The 26,640-nt window shown below is 42.2% G+C and overlaps 1 protein-coding gene across 1 annotated transcript; it reads right to left on the reverse strand.

Annotated features, from left to right (window-relative positions):
- Positions 1 to 424: 424 nt before the first annotated feature.
- Positions 425 to 4,233, reverse strand: LOC134360285 (actin, cytoplasmic type 5). Its single transcript, XM_063074463.1, has 6 exons — positions 4,117 to 4,233; positions 2,805 to 2,935; positions 2,470 to 2,709; positions 1,731 to 2,169; positions 1,326 to 1,507; positions 425 to 1,093 (listed from the first exon to the last, which is right to left on the reverse strand). The coding sequence occupies exons 2-6, from the start codon at positions 2,928 to 2,930 to the stop codon at positions 950 to 952; spliced, it is 1,131 nt and encodes a 376-aa protein (XP_062930533.1). The 5' UTR covers positions 2,931 to 2,935; positions 4,117 to 4,233; the 3' UTR covers positions 425 to 949.
- Between the last annotated feature and the right edge of the window lie 22,407 nt (positions 4,234 to 26,640).

The raw sequence follows: 26,640 nt of genomic DNA on the forward strand, positions 1-26,640 counted from the left end.
GGTAAGCCAGCCCTTTGACAGTGAACCTTCCACATTATGAATTCTTTGCAGCCTCTTTTAGTTAAAATTGCCCCTTTAATTAGAACTAAAGGCATAAAACTAAGGTGCAGTAGATAGGTACTGCTTTTTGCTATGGTTTTGTCAAATTGAACTTGTGCATCCACCTACCTACACCATTAACAGCTATACTGTTGATCATGTAGGTGCAAATTGTTGTGTTTTTAATTGCTTCTTGAAGTCTCTTTAAAACCAAAGCTATTGCTTTCTATCTAACATCTTTGAAGAAACCCACATTCTAACCACAAACCCAATTGTAACCAAGATATCAATTTCTCAATTCATTCGAAGTATTAACCCATAGCTTGCACAAAACTCCGTACTTGCTACCCATGTGGTTATGGAAATGAACACTTAAGGCACTTGATAGGTTTCTATAATTCTTTTTACTTGTTTTTCCCCTCAAAAATGAAGTGTCAGTTGGGCAATACAATTGTCAACATCCAGATGACTTACAAATTTGGGTTTTCTATGTGAAAATGAACATTAAGGCAACATACAAAAAGAAATTTTTACATAAATTAACTCACAGATGCATAAATTTACAGGTGTCAATGCAATTTTTTTTTTGCAACTCAAAAAGTTTCAGCCCCATGAACTGCTGATAAGTGACAGGAACAGCAGGGTTAAGGCCTGAAATGCAATGTTTCAAACCCTGCAGGAATGGCAGCGAGAGAGAAAGTGACTATTTGACAATCCAACAGTGCTCCTTATAAAACACTTCATACTAGCTTTCTGAAGGGGTGGTAAATTTCTTTACAAGTAGGCTTGTACTTCCAGTTTCATGAGGCTAGCATGAGGTGTAATTTGCCTGGGCAAGAAAAAACAAAAACAAAAAAACTTTCCTCTTCAAAGTTTTGCAGCAAATGCTACACATTTGCCTGCAGTTCATTTAGAAGCATTTGCGGTGCACAATGGATGGGCCAGACTCGTCGTATTCCTGCTTGCTGATCCACATCTGCTGGAAGGTGGAGAGGGAAGCCAGGATAGAACCTCCAATCCAGACGGAGTATTTACGTTCAGGTGGAGCAATGATCTATTTTTAAAAAAAAAACAATAGCAGGTGAACACCAAAGAAAACATACCCTACAGAAGCAAGTGCTATTTGGAATGAACACAGCTTCACCCTTTGCATAAAACTGACCTGCTTTGCTGGCAGGCAAAATAAAACTTAGATTTACTTTACTGAGGTCTGTCAGCACAGATAACTGACCCAAATTCACTCCGTGCTCAGCTGTGAATGCAGTAACCTATTAACAGCAATTTACCTTGATTTTCATGGTACTGGGAGCAAGGGCTGTGATTTCCTTCTGCATTCTATCAGCAATGCCAGGGTACATGGTGGTACCACCAGACAATACTGTGTTGGCATAAAGATCTTTACGGATGTCAACATCACATTTCATGATAGAGTTGAAAGTAGTTTCATGAATGCCACACGATTCCATACCTGGAAGGCAAAAATAAAAAAATAACCAAGACTCATTTATTGTCATATTGGGCATTTCCAGATTAAATACAACTGCAGATATAACATTGGCATGTCAATTTTGTGGAACACTGCACATGCCAGGCAAGTTAACAGCTTTAAAATGAAGATGGAGCCAAACAGCCATATTTACATTAACATCTTGGGACTGAAAAGTCAATTTACTAGTTAATTTAACACCTACCCAAGAAAGATGGTTGGAACAGAGCTTCAGGACATCTGAATCTCTCATTGCCAATGGTGATGACCTGACCATCAGGCAACTCGTAGCTCTTCTCCAGGGAAGAGGAGGAAGCAGCAGTGGCCATTTCTTGTTCGAAGTCCAGGGCAACATAGCACAGTTTTTCTTTGATGTCACGGACAATTTCCCTTTCTGCTGTGGTGGTGAAAGAGTACCCTCGTTCTGTCAGAATCTTCATGAGGTAGTCTGTCAGGTCACGACCAGCCAGATCCAGACGCAGAATAGCATGGGGAAGTGCATAACCCTCATAAATGGGCACTGTATGGGTGACACCATCACCAGAGTCCATGACAATACCAGTGGTACGCCCAGAGGCATATAGGGACAGCACAGCCTGGATGGCAACATACATGGCTGGTGTGTTGAAAGTCTCAAACATGATCTGGAGAAAAGGGAAAAAGATCAAGTGTTAGTGATAATGCAGCCCAGCTATGCTTTCATGGAATTTGTTAGCATGCTAACATGCAAAAAAATAGAATGGTTAAAAAAAGTGCAACTCAGAAAGTGGCAGACAGAAACCAAATGAAGATGAAGCAGAAAGAAACCTGGAGACTTCAGGGAGAAATTCCAGAAGCAGAAGAGCATCCTGGAAACATTGAAAATAAATCATTAGGTTCAGGAGAAGAAAACAGAAGTTTATGGAAAATGCACTAGTTTGTTTTTAAAATGGTGATTACATTACCTGTGTCATCTTCTCTCTGTTAGCTTTAGGGTTCAGTGGGGCTTCTGTGAGCAGGACAGGGTGCTCTTCAGGAGCAACACGGAGCTCATTGTAGAATGTATGATGCCAAATCTTCTCCATGTCATCCCAGTTGGTGACAATGCCATGCTCAATTGGGTATTTCAGGGTAAGAATACCCCTTTTGCTCTGAGCCTCATCACCTACATAGCTATCTTTCTGGCCCATACCAACCATAACACCCTGGAAGCAAACAACACGATTACTTAGAGACTCCAGTTCTGGATGAACATTTTCACATCAGTTCAAATTTCAGGAATTGTATTCATGAAGCCTACCTGATGTCTTGGGCGTCCAACAATGGAGGGGAAAACAGCACGGGGAGCATCATCTCCGGCAAAACCAGCCTTGCACATACCAGAACCATTGTCTATGACAAGTGCAGCAATCTCATCATCTGCCATTTTAACTGAAATGAAAGATTTAAAAAATTAACATTCTGACAGATTACAGTCAGTCAACTGCAAGGTTCTTGACAATTCTTAGCTGTAATTATAGCGAACTAGCAATTTCTTTAGGGGTACAGAAACACAGATTTGATTCAACTCAATTGATCATTTGACTTAACCAATCCCATGTATTGGTCTGCAGGGTGGAGAACACAGGGCTCAGCTAATCAGATTGAAGATTTCCATAAAAGGATATGGCTCGAGTCTAGCATGGATAGACCCCACCCCCTGATGCAGCCTAACTTTAGGAATAACCATTCTTGAAAATTTCTACAACCCCTCCCGTTCCCTGAAATCACAGCAGCTACCTTTTGTTAGATGCGGTAGTTTGAGTGTCAATCCTGGTAGAACAGATTGCACTCAATGCCCTCTCCCAGTTAAAGTCACACGTTCTACTTTTACCACGCAGTTTCCCCTAAAACTGCAAGAACCTGCCCCACCCAAGCCCTTAGCACAGATTGATTAAGTTTCAAACATTTTATCAACCACCCATCATCAAGACAGCATTTTTCCTAGGTCTTGGTGGCCACAGCTCGTACAGAGAATGGAAATTAAATCTAGTCCTACAATGAGTGTATCAAACAGCGCCGTAAGACGATATGAAATGAATTACAAATCAACTAGACTGGGTGAACCACGGATCAATGCAAGAGGTGGCGGCAGCAGCAAGGAAAGAAATCAGTTCAGTGACAGTGTTAATTAAGCACATTTCTCCCTTGGCAATCTTCTACCACCAATGCTCACCATTTCAACCTGTATTTCCAGCCAGCCAACTATTTATTGTCCCAATTTTCCCATTTTAAGCGCTTTTTTCCCCCCTCAATACTTTGCAAGTTACAAACTCAAGGACATCCACAGCGTGCAAGGTTGAGGAGGAGGAAATTAATGGACCGTTATTTCCAACCATTCCTATCCAAAACCGCACCAGCCAAGTGCAACAATCTTATTTTACCTATTATACACCGGCGTATCTCGTACAAGATACTATTATAACCAGGACTGATCCGCGAGTCAAAAAAAATTTTAAGAAAAACGCCAAATTATTAAGCATCAAATATTGAGGTACGGAGATTTAATGACACTCACACAACCTAATGCCTTAGCCTTTGCATTCAGCCCAAGACCTCAGAACGATTTTTACCTTTTCAGTTGTTCTCAGGTCGATCACCAGCAAATACGTCCTCGCCCTGGAGCTGCCGGAATGAGAGTGACCGCTCTCACCCTCGCCCCGCTCTCTAATGGACCGAAACTCCGCCCCCCCCGGGCCGCGCGCACACTGAACAGACATACCCATATTTGGGTATCTTTGACCAGCTCGCGCTGCCATTGGCCGAGACGCCGCCGCACGCGCCCGGCAGGGAGGACGGCGTCGCGCCCGCCGGTTTAATCGCTCCCCACCTCGCCACCTGTCATTGGTTAGTCCCCCACGCGCGTCACGCGACGTCAGGGCCCTGCAGTGCCCCATTGCACACAACGGGCGCACCAGGCGCGCGGTAGTCTGACCGGCTGTTTGCAACCGCTGGCTGGGACCCCGGACTCTGAATGTCCAAATACGCCTCCTGCAAAAATCGTTAGGGACATCTTTAAAACGCGGTTTGGGGCTCGTACTTTGGAATCGGCCCCGTTAGCTGCTTAATATAAATAGGTTTCATATTGGAGCTACGGTTCTGTTATGTGATATGCATTTTCGGAGAATTCGGGTTTTTTTTTGAGATGCAATAATGGGAATGTTTCAGAAATAATGTGTTTTAAATGTTTAAAAGGCGTCAGTCTTTATTAGGATACAGCGGTGCTCCCTGGTTCTTGGACTGACAAAAGGCACAATCCTGCTCTCTTCCTTATGGGGCACCGTGGCGCATTCGGAGCTCCAGTTTCCTATCTCTGGGACAATACACTCCCATTCCTACCTGCCCGGAAAATGAGCGAAAATACACAAACTGGGATGTATCGTGAGTGGCTGAGTAGCAGGTTTTGTAACCATATTTGGACTTTTTTCAGTTTTCCAAGATGGGAGTGCTAACTAAATTGACTTTCAACCCAATGCACACCTAACCTCTAAACCGTGCTTTCTGAAGCTAATCTAGGAATTACATTATTTTAGGAGCCTTGATTAATTTTGATATTAGAAGCACGGAGTAAAAGTGCAGAGGACAAAACGTGTTTTGCCAAACGTAAATAATTACAACCAAATTGAAAGATAAACCCGGTGTATCATTTTACTAAATAGCAAATCTATATGACGAAAGCTTAGTGTAAGAAAAACATCAAATTTGAATGCAAGAAAAAATAACTGGGACAAATCACCATTTAGCCATAATACATTCCAGTTCAGATGTGCTCCTTGGCCACGGCACAGCAGGATGTGGTTATTTGTGTCACCTATTCCCTGGAGCTCAGGAATGTGAAGTCTGAAGGTGCAGAACGGTAGCCAATGAAATATACTAGTTTTGGGAAAACAAGTGGACAGATTATGTGGTTGCATTCATAAACTGAAGATGGTGGGAGGTATACAAAGTAAAAAAAAATGAGAAATTTGGTATGTTTTGTTGTGAAGTCTTACCAGCCTTGTGGATAGAATAACACATTAAGGGGCATTTTGGATCTAAATTGTGAAAGGTACTTCTTGGACTCTGAACCCAGGTCAAAACTAATATGTAAAATAAATATAAGTCCCTTTGGATCCCTTCTAACTCTAAATTCCCAAAATATTTAATTATACCAAATCCAGAGGTACCATATCAAGTTTACATTACCTTAAGGTTGTTACAGCCAGTGGTTAGTGGGAATAAGCTCCTACTAACTATTAAATGCTCCCAGTGGTGTGCATTTCAAATAGCTTCAGACAATTAAGTCCACTCCTGGCCTTCCGAAAGAACTGTTTCTTCTGACAGGAGAAAATGCAAAAGCGGGATACTGGTGCCTTAAGACCAGTCACTTGGGGCAGATGGAGCTCATCAGCCATGGTTGGAAGCTCGCCTACAAGAAGCAGAACTCTGATGTCAAGCCTCTGCTGCTTTGCGGCTATACCGGCTCAGGAGCAAACCCAGAGGAAAACTCCAAAGCTGGAGTCCTTAAGGCAGACCTGTGTTGAGTTCAATGCTGACTGGCAACTTCTGTGATGCTGCTAGTGCCAAACTATCAGCCTCTGCTGTTCCTTTGAATTCATCAGCTGCATGGAGAGGGAGGGTGTGCTACGTGGGCAACAGCTTACGCTCCATATCGTACTGCCCTAGCTTGCATATCACGTAGACAGCTGGGATGCAACTTCCACGGTCAACCCCTGACCAACAGAAGGGTTAAAAAGCTACCTGGTTTTCAGTCTCAATTCGGTGACAGTATGCTATCTTATGGGAATCATATATTCCTAAATTCATTTACTACTGATATCCAAATTTGGTCACTAATTTCATGTAGCTTTGCATGGGATTAAATGTGAGGTGAAAATGAAAGTTGAGCAAAGTCTGAGAATCAATGAGAAGTCACAAGGATTATATGCACAAACAGAAATCTTTGCATCCAGAACATTTGACTTTTCCACAGACTTTCCCATCTGAGAGTTTATGTTTTCTCCGAAGTTCTCCATACACTCAGTTTCATGTCTTTTGCAAATCTTCTTGTGCACACATCTGCATTTTTCTGTTATTTACTGCTTTATAACCCTTTAAATTGTTCTGTTTTTACTATTTCCTTCACTTTCTTGTCTTTAGTCAGCCATTAAGTTCTACACTCCTTATTTTACAATTAATATATCATGTAGTTGTGTGGTATCTTTTTTGCACTATATTCTAATCAGTGGTAATAAATTTGATTCTGATGATCACTAATAGCTGATTATCCAGCATAATCACCACACAGGTTGGCTTTAGTATTCATACATTATAACATGATAGGGCTACATGTCAGTGTGCTAAGTGCTTTGGGAAGACATGGAAGGAATGGGAGAGGCGTTATACACAGGCTAATCTTTCATTTTAAATTAGAGTTCAGGTTTAAATCATGTGTCAACAACATGTTATACGGTGAAATATTAACATTCTCCATAGCCAAATGGGCAATTGTACGGCAATTGTAGAGTTAATCCTCACTTGCTGGATAACCCATGCATTTTTTATTCATCTGCAGGCTGTGTCTGTTACTAATTGCCCCTTGGAAAGTTAAGGCAATCTACCTTTTTGAACTGCTGTAATCCTTCTGATGAAAGGACTCTCAGTTTTGTGTGGTGGAGGATACAGAACTTCAGCCAGTGATAATGAAGGAATGACAATATATTTTCAAGGCAGGACTTGGAGGGGAATTTGCGGGTGATGGCATTTCCTTTTGTTGTGCTCGTCATGGGCTTTCTAGTGGCAGAGGTATGAGATGTATTTTCAGGTAGTCGTGGCAAGTAACCATATTGCATTTTTAATCGGTACATCCCAAAACCATAGGTTCAATTCCGTGTTTGTGCTGAATTGATTTATATTAGTGTGGAGGTGTGGATTAACAGCATCTATTGAACTGAGCATTTTGTATGAATGCCAGTGGGTAAAGGAGCAAACTTCACTCGAATAGCCTGTTAATGATTTGGAGTCACTAAAGAGATTAGCCTTATTTGTCACATGTACATCAAAACATACGGCGAAATGCATCATTTTGCATCAAGAACTAACACAGTCCAAGGATCATGCTGGGGGGGCAGCCTCCAAGTGTCGGCACCCTTCTGGCACCAGTATAACCTGTCCACAACTCACTAACTCTAACCCTCATCATAAGTCTTTGAAATGTGGGAGGAAACCTATGTGGTCACAGGGATACTGTACAAACTCCTTACCGACAGTGGTGGGAATCGAACCCTCGAACCCCGATCGGTAATCGCTGGTACTGTAAAGCAATTGCACTAACCGACTACACTACCATGCTGCCATACAGCATTTTTCTGCTACTTGAGGACAACCAGAACTTGTGGCATGCTAAATCCAAGATAGTCTTCATGATGACAGACAAGGAGGAAAAAAATGAAAAAACAAATTATAAAAAGAAGATTATTCTAAATTAGAATGTGCCTAATATTTACATTCTTGGGGATGCCACTGTAGCATACCGGTTAGCGTGATACTATTACGGCTGGAGGCATCTGAGTTTGGAGTTCATTCCAATGTCATCTGTAAGGAGTTTGTATGTTTCTGTGAATGCACAGGTTTCATCGGGGTTCTCCGGTTTCCCCCCACTTCCAAAGATGTACCGGTTAATAGGTTAATTGGTCATTGTAAATTGTCCTGTGATTAGGCTAAGGTTAAATAGGTGCGTTGCTGGTGGTGTAGTTCATTGGGCCGGAAGAGCCTGTACTTGCTGTGTCTCTAAATAAATAAATAAATTTAATCTTTTTCCTGTGTTGTTGGGACAAGATCCTTGTCTGTGCTGCTCATACATCAACCTGAGTAATTAAATGGCTGTGGCATTTGTCTATACTGAGACAAACATCACTATAAAAATGTCCCTGTTGTTTTAGAGATGAAAGATCAAAAGCATATTTTGCTATCATCCTACCATTTGTTTATACACATTGCTTCCTGATACAGATTTAACACAGTTAAATGATTCGACATGACTAGAACGATCCAAGAAACAATAACGTAACCCCAATTTATAGACAAGATCACTGACTTTGTTCTGTTGTGTGGGATTTTATTTTAACAATTATCTCCTGTTCTTTTTTAGCTATAGGAAACCAGACTACAGTACATCTTGACTTTGCTTATTCTTCACAATCCACTCTTCAGTTACCTTCCTCATCCACTGCATTACATTTAAATCCATCATCCTGATGCTAGCACTCAACTCACTCAATTTCATTCTTAATCTCAATCACTAAACTCAGCTTCTCCCACAACAAATACCATACTTACTTTCCTCACTATCAGCAATAGTATTGTCTTGCCACCCTTTTCAGCATTGTTGCCACATGCCTTCAATATCTGAGGCGCCTCAATTGCAGTAAACCTCCTCAGTTACTAAAGATGTCAATAAAATTGAGAGAGTACAGAGAAGATTTACTAAAATGTTGCCTGGGTTTCATCTCCGTAGAAATGAAGTTACAGAGAAAGGTTGAACAAGTTAGGTCTTTATTCTTTGGAGCATAGAAGGTTGAGGGGGGACTTGATAGAGGTATTTAAAATTATGAGGGGGATAGATAGAGTTGAGGTGGATAGACTTTTTCCATTGAGAGTGGGGGAGATTCAAACAACAGGACATGAGTTGAGAGTTAAAGGGCAAAAGTTTAGGGGTAACATGAGAGGGAACTTCTTTACTCAGAGAGTGGTAGCTGTGTGGAACGAGCTTCCAGTAGAAGTGGTTGAAGCAGGTTCGCTGTTGTCATTTAAAGTTAAATAGGATACATATATGGACAGGAAAGGAATGGAGGGTTATGGGCTGAGTGCAGGTGAGAGTAAGAGTTCGGCACGGACTAGAAGGGTCAAGATGGCCTGTTTCCATGCTGTAATTGTTATATGGTTATACTTCTTTCCGTTATACTTCTTTCCGTTATACTTACCTGTATTCTTAAACCCTGTGCATTATGATTTTTTTCTGCCGCAGAAGCAATAACTGATTCAACTGATTGCGAGGCAGCATGTTAGCATAGTGGTTAGCACAATGCTTTACAGTACGAGCAACCCGCGTTCAATTCCTGCCGCTACATGTAAGGAGTTTGTTCGTTCTCCCTGTGGATCATGTGGGTTTACTCTGGTTGCTCCGGTTTCCTCCCACAGTCCAAGGAAGTACCGATTAGTAGGTTAATTGGTCATTGTAAATTGTCCCGTGATTGGGTTAGGATTAAATCAGTGGATTGCTAGATGGTGTGGCTCGAGGGGCTAGAAGCACCTTATCCACACTGAATCTCAATAAATAAATAAAACTTCCTCAAACATGCCTTATCAGATACTGTCTCTCCCATTTCTGATAACTCTCTACTCCAAACTTCTTCCTCACAAATCAAGACCAAGATTATTCATTGTACATGAAGTGACAATAGGTGATGTGTACTGCATGTAGTGATACAAAACCCTTTGTATTTTATCCTGCTACTTAAATCTTCACTGATCCCCACAGTTTTCCCTAATGTTCAGATCAAAAACCCTATTGTTTAGTTCCATATTTTCTATTTGCAGGCATCCCAGCACAAATCTCATGAGGTGTTCAACCTAATCCTAGACATATCCTCATTGCAGGAAGGAATTGGAAGCTTTAGAAAAGGTGCAGATGAGATTTACCACAGTGATACCTGGACTAGAGTGCATGAGTTAAGAAAATGAGTTGAATGAGCTAGGGCTGTTCTCTTTGAAGTGAAAGAGGATGAGAAGAGATGATAGAGGTTTAAGAGATGATAAAAGGCATAGGCTGAATGGATAGCCAGAGACATTTTCCCAAGAAATGACGAATACAGGGAGGATCTCAGAGTTAAGTTGTTTACACAGACAGTAGGTGTGTAGAACACCTTGTCATAGTAGTGGTAGAGGCAGATACATTAGGGACATTTAAGAAACTGTTAGATAGGCACATGGATGATATAAAAATGCTTGACTCAAACCAAAAGCCATAGATGAACCAGTAGATTCATAGTCTGCTGAAGGCTAGATCTCTGGCATTCAAGATCCAGAACTATACAAGAAGTCCAGGATATAACCTACAGAAGGCTATTTTATGAGCAATTAAACAATTCCCATTGAAGATAGAATCAGAATTGGGTTTACGTCAGCTCTAGCTGGATTTGCAGGCCATTACTTCCTACATGCCAAAATCTAACATCATAAGTGACTATGATGCTTCACTCCAAGATGAACTCAATTCCTTTAATGCACACTTGAAAAGGAGAATAAAACTATGCCTTAATGAATCCCTACAGCATCTGGTAACTCTGTAATCTCTGTCTTGAAGGCCAACGTCAGAACACCCTTCATGAGGGTGAATCCACGCAGTGTGTCAGGCCCTGATGGTGTACCACGTAGGGCACTGAAAATCTGTGCCAACCAGATGGCAGAAGTGTTCAAGGACATCTTCAATCTCTCACTGCTGCAGTCAGAGTTTCCTACCTGCTTCAAAAGGATGACAATCACACTGGTAATCATGAAGAGCAGGGTGAATTGTCTCAACTATATTACCCAGTTGCACTCACATCTGCAGTGACGAAGTGCTTTAAGAGTTTGGTCATGGCCAGGATCATATCCTGCCTAAGTAAGGACCTGGACCCACTGCAATTTGCCTATTGCAACAATAGGTCTAAAGCAGATACTTGGCCTTAGAACACATAACAATACTTATGGCAGGCTGCTGTTTATTGATTACAACTCAGTGTACAACACGATCATGACCTCAGTACTAATCGATAAGCTCCAAAATCTGGGTTTCTATACCTTCCTCTGCAACTGAATCCTTAACTTCCTCATTGGGAGACACAGTCAATGTAGATGAGGATTTTCTCCTCGTTGATGATCAACACTGGCAAACCTCAAGGATGTGTGCTTAGTCCACCTGCTCTACTCTTTCTGCACCCTTGACTTTGCGGCTAGGTACAGCTCAAACAGCATCTATAAATATGCCGATGACACAACTCTTGTTGGCAAAATTTCAGATGGTGATGAGAAGGCGTACAGAGGCAAGGTAGATCAGCTGATTGGGTGGTGTCAAAACAACAACCTTGCACTCAACATCAGTAAGACCAAGATTGTGGACTTCAGGAAGAGGAAGTCGAGGGAACATGCATCAGTCCTCATCAAGGGACCGGCAGTGGAAAAGGTGAACAGTTTCAAGTTCCTGGGAGTCAACATCTCTTAAGATCTATGCTGAGCCTGACATTGATGCAATCACAATGAAAGAACAACAGTAGCTATATTTCGTTGGGAGTTTGAGGAGACTTGGTATGTCACCGAAGACTCTCATAAATTTCTACAGATGTACCATGGAGGCCATTCTAACTGGTTATATCATTGTTTCTTATAGAGGGACCACTGCACAGGACTGGAAAAAGAATATATATTTCTTATTGTAATTTATAGTTTTTTATGTATTACAATGTACTGCTGCTGCAAAACAACATACATATTTCGCAGCAAGAGAAAATCTGATGGAAGGGTCTCAGCCCAAAATGTCGACTGTTTTCCTTCGATGCTGCCTGGCCTACTGAGTTCCTCCAGCGTTTTGTCTACATTTCAAGGTATTTGCCTGTGATATTAAAAACGCAAACAGCAGGAATTCAGCAGATGCTGGAAATTCAAGCAACACACATCAAAGTTGCTGGTGAACGCAGCAGGCCAGGCAGCAACTCGAGGAAGAGGTGCAGTCGACGTTTCAGGCCGAGACCCTTCGTCAGGACTAACTGAAGGAAGAGTGAGTAAGGGATTTGAAAGTTGGAGGGGGAGGGGGAGATCCAAAATGATAGGAGAAGACAGGGGGGGGGAGGGATAGAGCCGAGAGCTGGACAGGTGATAGGCAAAAGGGATACGAGAGGATCATGGGACAGGAGGTCCGGGAAGAAAGACAAGGGGGGGGGACCCAGAGGATGGGCAAGGGGTATATTCAGAGGGACAGAGGGAGAAAAAGGAGAATGAGAGAAAGAATGTGTGTATAAAAATAAGTAACAGATGGGGTACGAGGGGGAGGTGGGGCATTAGCGGAAGTTAGAGAAGTCTAGAAAAATAAGTAACATCCCATTCCCATTCTGACATGTCTATCCATGGCCTCCTCTACTGTAAAGATGGGGCCACACTCAGGTTGGAGGAACAACACCTTATATTCCGTCTGGGTAGCCTCCAACCTGATGGCATGAACATCGACTTCTCTAACTTCCGCTAATGCCCCACCTCCCCCTCGTACCCCATCTGTTACTTATTTTTATACACACATTCTTTCTCTCACTCTCCTTTTTCTCCCTCTGTCCCTCTGAATATACCCCTTGCCCATCCTCTGGGTCCCATCATCTTTTCACAACATCAAGATGATTACGAGCTTTTGATAGCAGGTGAAGAGCTTGACTAAAAACCACATTCAACGAGATAAGAGGTGGGAAATCCTTTTAAAAACAACTTTGCTTTCTTGCAGAGCTGTAGAAACTTATTTCGAATATCACTAGTTATCCACAAATTTTACTTGTTGCGTTTGAATTTTGTTTGAGCTGTTATATCACTCTGCAGCTCAATAAGACATTCTTGCAGTGTGGTGTCAATATCATTTACATTTACCCTAAATGGATCCACCACCCCATCTGGAATATGCATCTTCAGCAAGATTTTAAACCGAATTCCATATCAGTTGTTTCAAAAGATCAAGATATACAATCAGATCATCATCTTATAATTCGATTTTAAGAGTGGCCAGTGAAGGAAATTGCATAAACTCACAATGTCCAATATTGCTGCTGAAAAGTTAGAATTTTCCAAGGAAAGCAGTAGTAGCCTCTCTGTACGATGTGAAATTGCAGTTTTTTTCCTTGTAACTGTTTGTTTAATAAATTCAGTTTTTCAAATGTATTTGACAGTTAAAATATGTCAGACTTAGCAGTGACAATTTGTTCTCCAAGCTGCTTATCACTTAGAAATGCTACAACACTCAAAAAAAGCAAATTGAAAATATGATAAGTATTAATGGCAGTTGTAATGATAGATAGTGATGATGGTAGATAACGGTAGACCTCCCAGGTCTTCACCTCTCTGCGGTTTAGTCAATTCTGGCAGATGCCCCCACTGCAGTAGGTGCAGCCCTCATGTCACATTTGGTAGGTATTATAACGCGCACGGGTTCGTGGAAGGAAAACTGAACCAGCCTCCTGCTGCGTACTCGCTGACTGAGTGGTGCAGGCGCCCCGCCCAGTCTGCAGTTTCTGACTTGGGGTTGGATGTGGAGTGGGGCTCAGTCAGCCTCCTGCAGGGTGTGAATGGTGGTTGTTGCATGGTCAAACAGAAACAGAGATAATGACTGAGATGCCGCACCCCACCACACACACACGCACACACACACGCTAAACTGTTTTACTGCCTCTTTGCATTATCTAGCATACATTTTCATTCACTTCATTCAGGGTTCTGGCTAAATTACATATATTCATTTTTATTTATATATTTTAGTAATATTTAATTAAAATTGTAATCATAGAAACATAGAAAATAGGTGCAGGAGTAGGCCATTCGGCCCTTCGAGCCTGCACCGCCATTTATTATGATCATGGCTGATCATCCAACTCAGAACCCTGCACCAGCCTTCCCTCCATACGCCCTGATCCCCGTAGCCACAAGGGCCATATCTAACTCCCTCTTAAATATAGCCAATGAACTGGCCTCAACTGTTTCCTGTGGCAGAGAATTCCACAGATTCACCACTCTCTGTGTGAAGAAGTTTTTCCTAATCTCAGTCCTAAAAGGCTTCCCCTTTATCCTCAAACTGTGACCCCTCGTTCTGGACTTCCCCAACATCGGGAACAATCTTCCTGCATCTAGCCTGTCCAATCCCTTTAGGATTTTATACGTTTCAATCAGATCCCCCCTCAATCTTCTAAATTCCAACGAGTACAAGCCTAGTTCATCCAGTCTTTCTTCATATGAAAGTCCTGCCATCCCAGGAATCAATCTGGTGAACCTTCTTTGTACTCCCTCTGTGGCAAGGATGTCTTTCCTCAGATTAGGGGACCAAAACTGCACACAATACTCCAGGTGTGGTCTCACCAAGGCCTTGTACAACTGCAGTAGTACCTCCCTGCTCCTGTACTCGAATCCTCTCGCTATAAATGCCAGCATACCATTCGCCTTTTTCACCGCCTGCTGTACCTGCATGCCCACTTTCAATGACTGGTGTATAATGACACCCAGGTCTCGTTGCATCTCCCCTTTTCCTAATCGACCACCATTCAGATAATAATCTGTTTTCCTATTTTTGCCACCAAAGTGGATAACTTCACATTTATCCACATTAATTTGCATCTGCCATGAATTTGCCCACTCACCCAACCTATCCAAGTCACCCTGCATCCTCTTAGCATCCTCCTCACAGCTAACACTGCCGCCCAGCTTCGTGTCATCCGCAAACTTGGAGATGCTGCATTTAATTCCCTCATCCAAGTCATTAATATATATTGTAAACAACTGGGGTCCCGGCACTGAGCCTTGCGGTACCCCACTAGTCACTGCCTGCCATTCTGAAAAGGTCCCGTTTATTCCCACTCTTTGCTTCCTGTCTGCTAACCAATTCTCTATCCACATCAATACCTTACTCCCAATACCGTGTGCTTTAAGTTTGCAAACTAATCTCCTGTGTGGGACCTTGTCAAAAGCCTTTTGAAAATCCAAATATACCACATCCACTGGTTCTCCCCTATCCACTCTACTAGTTACATCCTCAAAAAATTCTATGAGATTCGTCAGACATGATTTTCCTTTCACAAATCCATGCTGACTTTGTCTGATGATTTCTCCGCTTTCCAAATGTGCTGTTATCACATCTTTGATAACTGACTCCAGCAGTTTCCCCACCACCGACGTTAGGCTAACCGGTCTATAATTTCCCGGTTTCTCTCTCCCTCCTTTTTTAAAAAGTGGGGTTACATTAGCCACCCTCCAATCCTCAGGAACTAGTCCAGAATCTAACGAGTTTTGAAAAATTATCACTAATGCATCCACTATTTCTTGGGCTACTTCCTTAAGCACTCTGGGATGCAGACCATCTGGCCCTGGGGATTTATCTGCCTTTAATCCCTTCAATTTACCTAACACCACTTCCCTACTAACATGTATTTTGCTCAGTTCCTCCATCTCACTGGACCTTCTGTCCCCTACTATTTCTGGAAGATTATTTATGTCCTCCTTAGTGAAGACAGAACCAAAGTAATTATTCAATTGGTCTGCCATGTCCTTGCTCCCCATAAACAATTCACCTGTTTCTGTCTGTAGGGGACCTACATTTGTCTTTACCAGTCTTTTCCTTTTTACATATCTATAAAAGCTTTTACAGTCAGTTTTTATGTTCCCTGCCAGTTTTCTCTCATAATCTTTTTTCCCCTTCCTAATTAAGCCGTTTGTCCTCCTCTGCTGAACTCTGAATTTCTCCCAGTCCTCAGGTGAGCCCACTTTTTCTGGCTAATTTGTATGCTTCTTCTTTGGAATTGATACTATTCCTAATTTCTCTTGTCAGCCACGGGTGCACTACCTTCCTTGATTTATTCTTTTGCCAAACTGGGATGAACAATTGTTGTAGTTCATCCATGCAATCTTTAAATGCTTGCCATTGCATATCCACCGTCAATCCTTTAAGTGTTATTTGCCAGTCTATCTTAGCTAATTCATGTCTCATACCTTCAAAGTTACCCCTCTTTAAGTTCAGAACCTTTGTTTCTGAATTAACTATGTCACTCGCCATCTTAATGAAGAATTCCACCATATTATGGTCACTCTTACCCAAGGGGCCTCTCACGACAAGATTGCTAATTAACCCTTCCTCATTGCTCAAAACCCAGTCCAGAATAGCCTGCTCTCTAGTTGGTTCCTCGACATGTTGGTTCAAAAAACCATCCCGCATACATTCCAAGAAATCCTCTTCCTCAGCACCTTTATCAATTACATGTAGATTGAAGTCACCCATTATAACTGCTGTTCCTTTATTGCACACATTTCTAATTTCCTGTTTAATACCATCTCCGACCTCACTACTACTGTTAGGTGGCCTGTACACAACTCCCACCAGCGTTTTCTGCCCCTTAGTGTTATGCAGCTCTACCCATATGGATTCCACATCTTCCCGGCTTATGTCCTTCCTTTCTATTGCGTTAATCTCATCTTTAACCAGCAACGCCACCCCACCTCCTTTTCTTTCATGTCTATCCCTCCTGAATATTGAATATCCCTGAACGTTGAGCTCCCATCCTTGGTCACCCTGGAGCCATGTCTCTGTGATCCCAACTATATCATAATCATTAATAACAATCTGCACTTTCAATTCATCCACCTTGTTACGAATGCTCCTTGCATTGACACACAAAGCCTTCAGGCGCTCTTTTACAACTCTCTTAGCCCTTATACAATTATGGTCCATGGTCCATTCAGAAACTTCCGTAGCCCTCAATTTCTTGTTCTTCACTTGTGACCCTTATGAGATCCAACATGGCTCCTGGGGGGGGGGCGGGGGGGGGGAGAGAGAGGGCATATGGCCCATGGTGAGAACCACTGTTCTAATCTACAGTATTGTATATGCCCTTGCTAAACATTGAATGTTACTCTTATATGAATTGCTTTCAATTTAAGTGCACCGGAGCCATTAACAATATTTATATCCATGAACAGGGGAATAATGGAAATATACTTTAAGCGTTTGCCAAATGCATTGTTCAATTATCCATTGATTGTCAGACATTGCAATTCAAATCCTTTCCTGTCTCTTTACAAGGATGCAAGGTGGGGGATACCTTTATTTACATTCAAGGCATTCAAGGAATTTGCTAGCTTTTCCAACCTCTGAAGTCAAATAACTTTGTCACTTTCTTATCAATATTCTTTTACACAGAGAGTGATATTAGCATTGCAACACTTTGGACTTTGTGTAACTTTGAGCTGACACTAATCACACATTTTTCATACTGAGTGCAGAAGTACTGCACACACAAAATAGCGAGCTTAGACTCCACTCATTGTTTCTTTAATATATATAATTTTCCAAATCAACAATAGATTTGAATAAAAAAATAAAATCTCCATTAGGTAGTAGGACTGTAGCTAAAAATCCCCTGAGGGCTAAAATCTAAATTAAATTCCCAAGCAGGACATCCCTTTTTCATTATTTCTAATTATTACAAAAATGTGGGCTTCCCCTAATATTTTGGCCAAGGTGGTAATTTCCACACTGACAGTATATTCATTTCTACTTCTTTTATATGGAAATTACTTTTGTGATCTACAAACTACCAAGTGAGCAGAATATTAGTGACAGGGTTGTAGCATGGTCAGGGATGATTGAAGGAATTAGTGGCCAAAACACCTGCCTGCCCCTTAGGCAAATCATAATTATTTTCAATCCTAATAAAAATGAATTGCATTTCCATTCGGTTATAAAAAAAGTTTGGACAGGTTAGAGCTTTTTTTCAGGTTAAACAGATGGCTCTGAAGACAAACTATTGCAGTTTCAATGAGCTACTACCACACAGCACTGAGAATTGCCCATCAGAGCAATCTGTTAAAGGCAGTCTATGTAGTGGTGCAACTTTTTGAAGGCAACAGAATATTTTCTTAGTTAAGCTGTATCTGTAATCAGTGAAATAAAGAGTAATCAAGTTGGAAACACATTGAAGGTTTGAAATAAAACAGAAATATTTGAACTTGCATGTGTGGGAAAAGAAAATGCCCTATTACTCCTGTCAATTGACTAATCACAGAGCTTCCATTTTGTTCTGTCTTCCCATGTGCCACCTACTACTTCCATGTCTCAGCAGATATTTTTAGCTATTAAAACCATTATACCAGATCTGACAAAACAGTTCAAAATAATGAATCTGTTTCTCATAAATGTAAAAATTCTTTGCCTTTACAGATCTTTAAAAATAATGATTGACTTGTTTAGCTTTCTATTAGTATGTATCCGGTAAGATGGCGGCACATTTGGGGCCACAGCAGCTTTCGCGGGGTCAACAAAAGGTGCTACTATTGTATTTAAATGTATTTTTAATGATCGCAAGATCTTGCTATACATTAAGAACTTAAAGTTCAGCAGGTCTACTCTATCAACGAGTTGCTTGTTGGTGGAGAAAATGAAGGAGCTGCGGATTGTGCTGCTGCCTGAGTTGACAGAGGCTTACAGTCAAATAGCAAGTGGCTGTCTTGGTCGCTTTTCTTATGATCGCAAGACCCTTTTGGACATTGTTAATGTGGTATGCCACAAGTTCGATTCACTAGTTTATTAGCTGACAGGAGAGCTGCGTGGTCTCAGTCGTAGCGAGGTCTAGGCCCCAAGCCATGGCGTCGCCTGTTTACAGCCACCAGGAAAGAGATGTCGGAGCTGGTGTGCTCTACCAGGGGCAGTGTGGTGCAGCATCCAGGCTAGAGTCAGCATCCACGTAGCAGAAGACAAGCTCTTGCAGTCGACTGCAGGTTTCAGCGGCATTCAATGGACTTAGGGCTCCAGCTATGGTGTTGCCTTTTTATAGCCACCAGGAGAGAGGCATTGGAGCCGGTGTGCTCTGATGGGGGCTGCATGGAACAGCGTCTGGGCTGGAGTTGGTGTTGACCCCGCCCCAGAGTTCGCATGGCAGGAGACAAGCTCTACTGTGGTCGACTGAAGATTTCAACGGACTCAGGCTCCAGAATATATTGTATGTATATATATATTTCTTTGCATGTTGTAGTTTACCGCTATCGTATACCTGCTTGCAGTCTTGTATGTGGGTGGATTAGGCCTCAAGCTGTGGTACCGCTTGTTTACAGCCGCCAGGACAAAGGTGTCAGAGCCGGTGCACTCCACCATGCGGGGGGGGGGGGGAGGAGCAGGTGACGCAGCATCCAGGCTGGAGTTCGTGCTGCCCCCCGCCCCCTTTATTCACTTGGCAGGCGACAAACTCTATTGTGATTGTCTGCAGATTTCTGTGCCGTTAGATGGCTCGAGTTTGGGCCCTTTCCTTGCGTGGCTGTATCGTGCTATGTGTGCTTTGTGCCGTGTGTGCCTGTTGGTACTGTGTTTTGCACCTTGGCCCTGGAGTAACTTTGTCTTGTTTGGCTGTATTCACGTTTGGTTGAATGACAATTAAACTTGAATTGAATTGAATTTTTCATTTGCAGTGCGAGTCTTACTTTATCTCGTTTGCGTGGGGTTTTATAAATATATAACATTTAAAAAATAATTTTGTACAATCATGATATCATTCACAATATTAATATCCCAGTCACAATTAATGGATGACTTCGTAAAATTAGAATCTCATTTGCCTTTTGAGATGGATGTAGAACATAGAACAGTACAGTACCATTCCTTCAGCCCGCAATAATGTGCCGACCTTTTAACCTACACCAAGATTAATCTAGTGCTTGCCTCCCACGTAGCCCTTCATTTTCTCTTTCATCCATGTGAAAAATCTCTTATGATACTGAGATTGACCAGTTGCACACCAGCTGGTTGTTCATCCCATTACTGTTAGCTGGATTCAAGGGACAATGTATTGACATGGTTTGAGAATTGGTTATTGGACAGAAAGCAAACCATAAGATCATAAGATATAGGAGCAGAATCAGGCCATTTAGCCTATCGAGTCTGCTCCACCATTTTATCATGGCCGATCAAATTTTCCTCTCAGCCCCAATCTCCCGCCTTTTCCCCTTATCCCCTCGTGCAGTTGGAATTAACAGATCATCCTTGGATTGGCAACCTGTCACTGGTAGAATACCACAAGATCAGTGTTTGGGCCCCAGCTTTTCCAACTGATACCATGATTTGGTTGAGGGGAGGAAATGGCATAGTTTGCTGCAGATTCTCACACTGGTGGGATTGAGAATACAGACAAGGATGTAAGAAGGCTTAAGGAGATGTGGACAAGCTACGTTACTGGCTGGGAACATGACAGATGGGATATATGGTGGAAAATTGTGAGATCATTTATTGTGGTGACACCAGAAAAGCATCATATTTATTAAGAGGTTAGAGAATGAGTAGTGTTCATATTGAAAGGGACCTGCTGTTTCTACAGAAATGAACCAAGGCCAGCACAGAGGTGCAGCATATCATTAGGAGGGCAAATAGCATATTGGTTTTTAATATGAGAGGGTTGGACTACAGGAGTAAAGAAGTCTTGCTGAAATTTTACAGAGCATTGGTAAGACTACACATCGAGTATTGTGTACAATTTTGTTCTGCTTACCTAAGAAAGAATACATTTGCCACATGGAGAATGTCAGAAAGATTCCCAGTACTGGTTTCAGAGGTGGTGGGCTTGCTGTGCAAGGGAAGATTGAGTAGAGTGAAACCATATTCTTTAGAATTTAGAAGAATAAGAGGAGATCTCATCAAAACTTGGAAAATTCTTAAAGTTTTTGTTGGGTTGGATGCAGGGAAAATGTTTCCCAAGGCAACACAGGTACAGAAAACAAAGAATTGGTCACAGGAGGCAGAGAAGCAGGCTATGAGATTGCTTCAAGTCGATGGAATAGGCTATGTTCATGGAATCATCAGAGGACTAAATGAATATGCTATCATTCTCACGGAGTTTATAAAGACTCGTGATGAGTGTGTTCTCACAACATCATTAACAGTTTCCCTAACTAGAACCCCCGGATGAACTAAGATTTGAAATTTGCTGAGGGCTAGGTTGGTGGCATTCAGGACTGGTGATCCAGGAAAGTACCAGGAAGTCCAGTTATGACCTTTGGAAGGCCATCTCACATGCAAAGTTGCAATTCCAGACTAAACGTGAAACAGAGGGATGCCTGGCAACTGTGGCAGGGCTTGAATGTGATCGCCTCCTACAAGTCAAAGCCAAGCAATATAAATAACAAAAAGGTTTTGTTCCCAGATGAGCTCAATGCCTTTTATGCTCACTTTAACCAACAGAGCATGGAGGCACCTTCATGAATACCCACAGCCCTCGACAGCTCTGTGATCGTAGACTCTTGAGGTCAACGTGAGAGTATTGTTCAGGAAGGTAAATCCATGGAAAGCATCTGATCCAGATGGGATACCTGGATGAGTACTGAAGACCTGTGCTAATCAACTGGTTGGAGTGTTTACAGACTTTGGCAGTCTGAGCTGCCCTCCTGCTTCAAGCAGGGTTCAATCATACCAGTGCTCAAAAAGAACGTGGTAACCTGTCTCAATGACTATCGTGATGAAGTGCTTTGGGAGGTTGGTCATGAAGCATATAAACATTTGCCTGAGGAATGATCTGAATCCATTCCAATTTGCCTACTTTCACAACAGGTCCACAGCATTTCTTTAGCTCTTCATTTAGTTCTGGAATACTTGGACAGTAAGGATGCTCTTCATTGGTTACAGCCCAGCATTCAGCACTATCATCCCCTTGAAATGCATCACTAAGCTTCCAGACCTGACACTCACTGCCTCCCTGTGCAACTGGGTTCTCAATTTCCTCACTGGCAGACCCCAGTAGGTACAAATGGCAATATCACCTCCTCCACTGTCATCAGCACAAGTGCATCACAAGGCTTTTTGCTTACCCTAATGCCCCACTCACGTTATACCTATGATTGTGTGGCTAAGTTCAGCTCCTAAGCTGTATTTAATTTTGCTGATGACACCATTGTCATTGGCTAAATCAAAGGAGGTGTATGACTAAGCACAGCCCCAATGCTGTGTTTAAGTTTGTTAATGACATCATTGTTGTTGGTTGAATCAAAGGTGGTGATGAATCAGCATAAAGGAGGGAGGTTAAAATTTGATGATTGGTGCCACAACAACAACCTCACGATCATTGTCAGGAAAACCAAAGAGCTGATTATTGACTACAGGAGGAAGAAGCTAGAGGTCCTAAACTCAATCGTCATTAGGGATCAGAGATGGAACTATTAAGTAGCTTTAAATTCTTTGGATTTAACAGGTCAGAAAATCTGTCCTGGGACTAGCTTGTGAATGCCATCACAAAGAAGGCAGCGTCTCTACTTTCTTAGACGTTTGCTTAGAAGTTTTTGCATGTCACCAAAAACTTTGTAAAACTTACATTGATGCACAGTGGAGAGAATCCTACAGGATGCATCATGGCCTGGTATGGAATCACCAATGTCCATGAACAGTCCAGTCCATCACAGGAAAAGCCCCGCTGCTAGATATATTTACATGGAGTGCTGAAACAAGAAAACAGTATCCATCAAGTATCCTTCCCATCCAGGCCATGCTCTCTTTTCACCAGTACTAAAAAAGGAGGAAGGCAGCAGAAAGAAAATTATAGACGAGTCAGCCTGACCTCGGTGATTGGGAAGATGTTGGAGACCATTGTTAAGGATGAGGTTATGGAGTACTTGGAGATGTAGGACTAAATAGGACAAAGCCAGCATGGTTTCCTGAAGGGAAAATCTTGCCGGATAAACCTGTTGGAATTCTTTGAGATTACATGTAGGATAGATAAAAGGGATGCCGTGGATATTGTATATTTGGACTTCCAGAAGGCCTTTGTCAAGAAACCACACATGAGACTGCTTGCCAAGTTAAGAGCCCAATGGTATTATGGGAAATTTACTGGCAAGGTTAGAGCATTGGCTGATTGGTAAGAGGCAGTGAGTGGGAATAAAAGGATCATTTTCTGGTTGGCTGCCAGTGACTAATGGTGTTCTGCAGGGGTCAGTTTTGGGACCACTTTTTTTTAAGCTGTATATCAATGATTTAGATGATGGAATAGATAGCTTTGTTGCCAAGTTTGCAGACGATATGAAGATTGGTGGAGGGGCAGGTAATGTTGAGGAAACATGTAGGCTGCAGAAAGACTTAGACAGATTAGGAGAATGGGCAAGAGAGTGGCAAATGAAATACAATGTTGGAAAATGCATGGTCATGCACTTTGGTAGTAGAAATAAATGTGCAGACTATTCTCTAAACGGGAAGAAAATCTAAGCATCTGAGATGCAAAGGGACTTGAGAGTCCTTGTGCAGAACAACCTAAAGGTTAACTTGCAGGTAGAGTTGGTGGTGAGGAAGACAAATGCAATGTTAGCATTTATTTCAAGAGGTCTAGAATACAAGAGCAGGGACATGATGTTGAGCCTTCATAAGGCACTGGTGAGGCCTCACCTTGAGTATTGTGAACAGTTTTGGGTTCCTCATCTAAGAAAAGATGTGCTGACATCGGAGAGGGTCCAGAGGAGGTTCACAAGGATGATTCAAGGAATGAAAGGGTTATCATACAAAGAACGTTTGATGGCTCTGGGTCTGTACTTGCTGGAATTTAGAAGGATGAGGGGGAATCTCATTGAAACCTTTCAAATGTTGAAAAGTGTAGAGATAGTCGATGTGGAAAGGATGTTTTCTGTGGTGGGGGAGTCTAGGACAAGAAGGCATAGCCTCGGGATAGAGGGGCATCCATTTAAAACAGAGATGCGAAGTAACTGCTTTAATCAGAGGGTGGTGAATTTGTGCAATTTATTACCACAGGCAGCTGTGGGTGTATTTAAGGCAGAGCTTGCTAGGTTCTTGATTGGACACGGCATCAACGGTTACAGGAAGAAGACTGGGGAGTGGGGCTGAGGAGAGGAAAAAAAATTAGCTATGATTGAATGGCGGAGCAGAGTCGACAGGCAAAGTGGCCTAATTCTGCTCCTATGTCTTATGGTCTTACTACCTTTGGGCAGGAAGTACAGGAGCTTTGGGTCCCACACCACCAGGATCAGGAACACTTATTACCCGGTAACGATCAGGCTCCTGAACCAGTATGGAGAACTTGACTGATCACAACTCCAAACTGATTCTACAACCAACCAGCTCACTTTCAAGGTCTCTTTTACAACTCATGCTCTCAGTGTTATTATTTATTTTTGATTTGCACTGTTTGTCTTCTTTGCACATTGGTTGTTTGTCAGTCTTTGTTTACTTGTGGTTTTCTGTAGCTTCTATTTATTTATCTTTCCTGTGAATATCCGCAAGAAAATTATTCCCAAAGTGTTGTATGGCAACATATACAGCGCATACTTTGATAATAAATTTATTTTGCCTTTGACCTACCCCCAACACTAGAACAAGGTGATAAAGCACCTTTTGGGGTTGGTTAGCACATATAGCAAATAACTTCAGCAACAGACTTCAGCCACAAGTCTTCAGACTCGAATATGAACTGTGGATTAAATCTAAAATGCTGCTCTGGGGAACAATAGGTTCCTTAGGACCATGAACCAAGATAATTGAAGGATTCCACGGTTAATTGGAAGACCAGACAATGCTGATTTAAATTTGTCATTTTGGTGTGAAGCGAGAGATGTGGACTTTGTGTGTGGGTAGTTCAAAGGAAGCATTATGGATGAATGGTAAATATGGAGTTGTTCTTTGACACTAAAATGTGTATCATTAGGTTGAGCAGATCCTTCACCTTCTCCTTCTCCCTCTCTCACCCTCACTCTCTCCCTTCCCCTCTCTCCCCCGCTCTCCCCCACTCTCTCCCCCTCTCTTGCTCCCTCTTCCTCTTTAGCACTACCTCTCCCCCCTCCTCCCTCTCTCCCTCCTTTCCAACCCCCTCCAAACAACTGCTAGCTTACTTGTGAACATGTGTATCTACCAACTGCGGACCTCCGGTGACTTTGTTCATAAGACAACAGGTGGAGTGGGGTGTAAGTTCTTCACACCTTTTGAATTTTCCACCTCAGAGACAGCTCAGTGACTGAGTTTATTCAATACAGTGAAAGACAGATTTCTGGACATAAAAGGGATTGAGATATAAAAGAATAATGATGGAAAATAGTGCTGAGTAGGCGATCAGACATGACCTTTTCCTGCTCCTTTTTAAAATAATTTTATGATTTTTGTATCTTATTGAAACCTATTCAATATTGAAAGGCCTAGAAAGAGTGGATTTGGACAAGATATTTCCTGTAGTGGAGGAGTGTACGACTAAAGGGCACAGCTTCAGAGTACAAGGACGTCCCTTCAGAACAGAGAAGAGGAGGAATTCCTTTCGCCAAAGGGTGGTGAAACTGTTGAATTCATTGCCACAGATGGCTGTGGAGACCAAGTAATTGGGTGTATTAAAACAGGGATTGATAGGTTCATAAATTAGTAAGAGCATTAAAGTTTATGGAAAGCAGAAGAATGGGGTTGAGAGGGATAAAAAAAATCAGTCAGGATGGAATGAAGGAGGAAACTTGATGGACTGAATGGCCTAACTCTGCCCCTATGTTTTATGGTCTTATGGACACTGCAAGGGCAAAAACAGCTTCACATTATTTCAGCACTAAGACACTTCAAGATCATTCAAATTACAGGTGGCCCTCCGTATCCGCAGATTCAACCAACCACAGATTGGAATCAGAAAAAAAAACGGAAGTTCTCTCTCCAGCACTCGTTGTTTGAGCATTGTTTGCATCACATCTCGTTCGTTCACTACTTGTGCTGTGAGCGAGAGGAAGAAGTTTAAGGATAGTAAGGGATGGCTGGCTAGCTATGTAAAGCACTACGGCCTCAAGAACTTAAAGATCACAGGAGAATTGGCATCGGCTGATGCCGAGGCAGCCTCGGTGTTCCCAGAAGAGCTACGATGGTTGCGTCTGTACTGAACATGTACAGACTTTTTTTCTTGTCGCTATTCCCTAAACAATACAGTATAACAACTATTTACATAGCATTTACATTGTATTAGGTATTATAAGTAATCTAGAGATGATCAGCAGCACTGGGGCTCCACAGGGGACTGTCTTGTCTCCCTTTCTTTTCACCATTCACACCTCGGACTTCAACTACTGCACAGAGTCTTGTCATCTTCAGAAGTTTTCGGATGACTCTGCAGTAGTTGGATGCATCAGCAGGGGAGATGAGGCTGAGTACAGGGCTACGGTAGGAAACTTTGCCACATGGTGTGAGCAGAATTATCTGCAGCTTGATGTGAAAAAGACTAAGGAGCTGGTGGTAGACCTGAGGAGAGCTAAGGTACCGGCGACCCCTGTTTCCATCCAGGGGGTCAGTGTGGACACGGTGGAGGATTACAAATACCTGTGGATACGAATTGACAATAAACTGGACTGGTCAAAGA

The sequence above is a fragment of the Mobula hypostoma genome, chromosome 22 (genome assembly GCF_963921235.1).
Source record: "Mobula hypostoma chromosome 22, sMobHyp1.1, whole genome shotgun sequence".
Taxonomy (NCBI): domain Eukaryota; kingdom Metazoa; phylum Chordata; class Chondrichthyes; order Myliobatiformes; family Myliobatidae; genus Mobula; species Mobula hypostoma.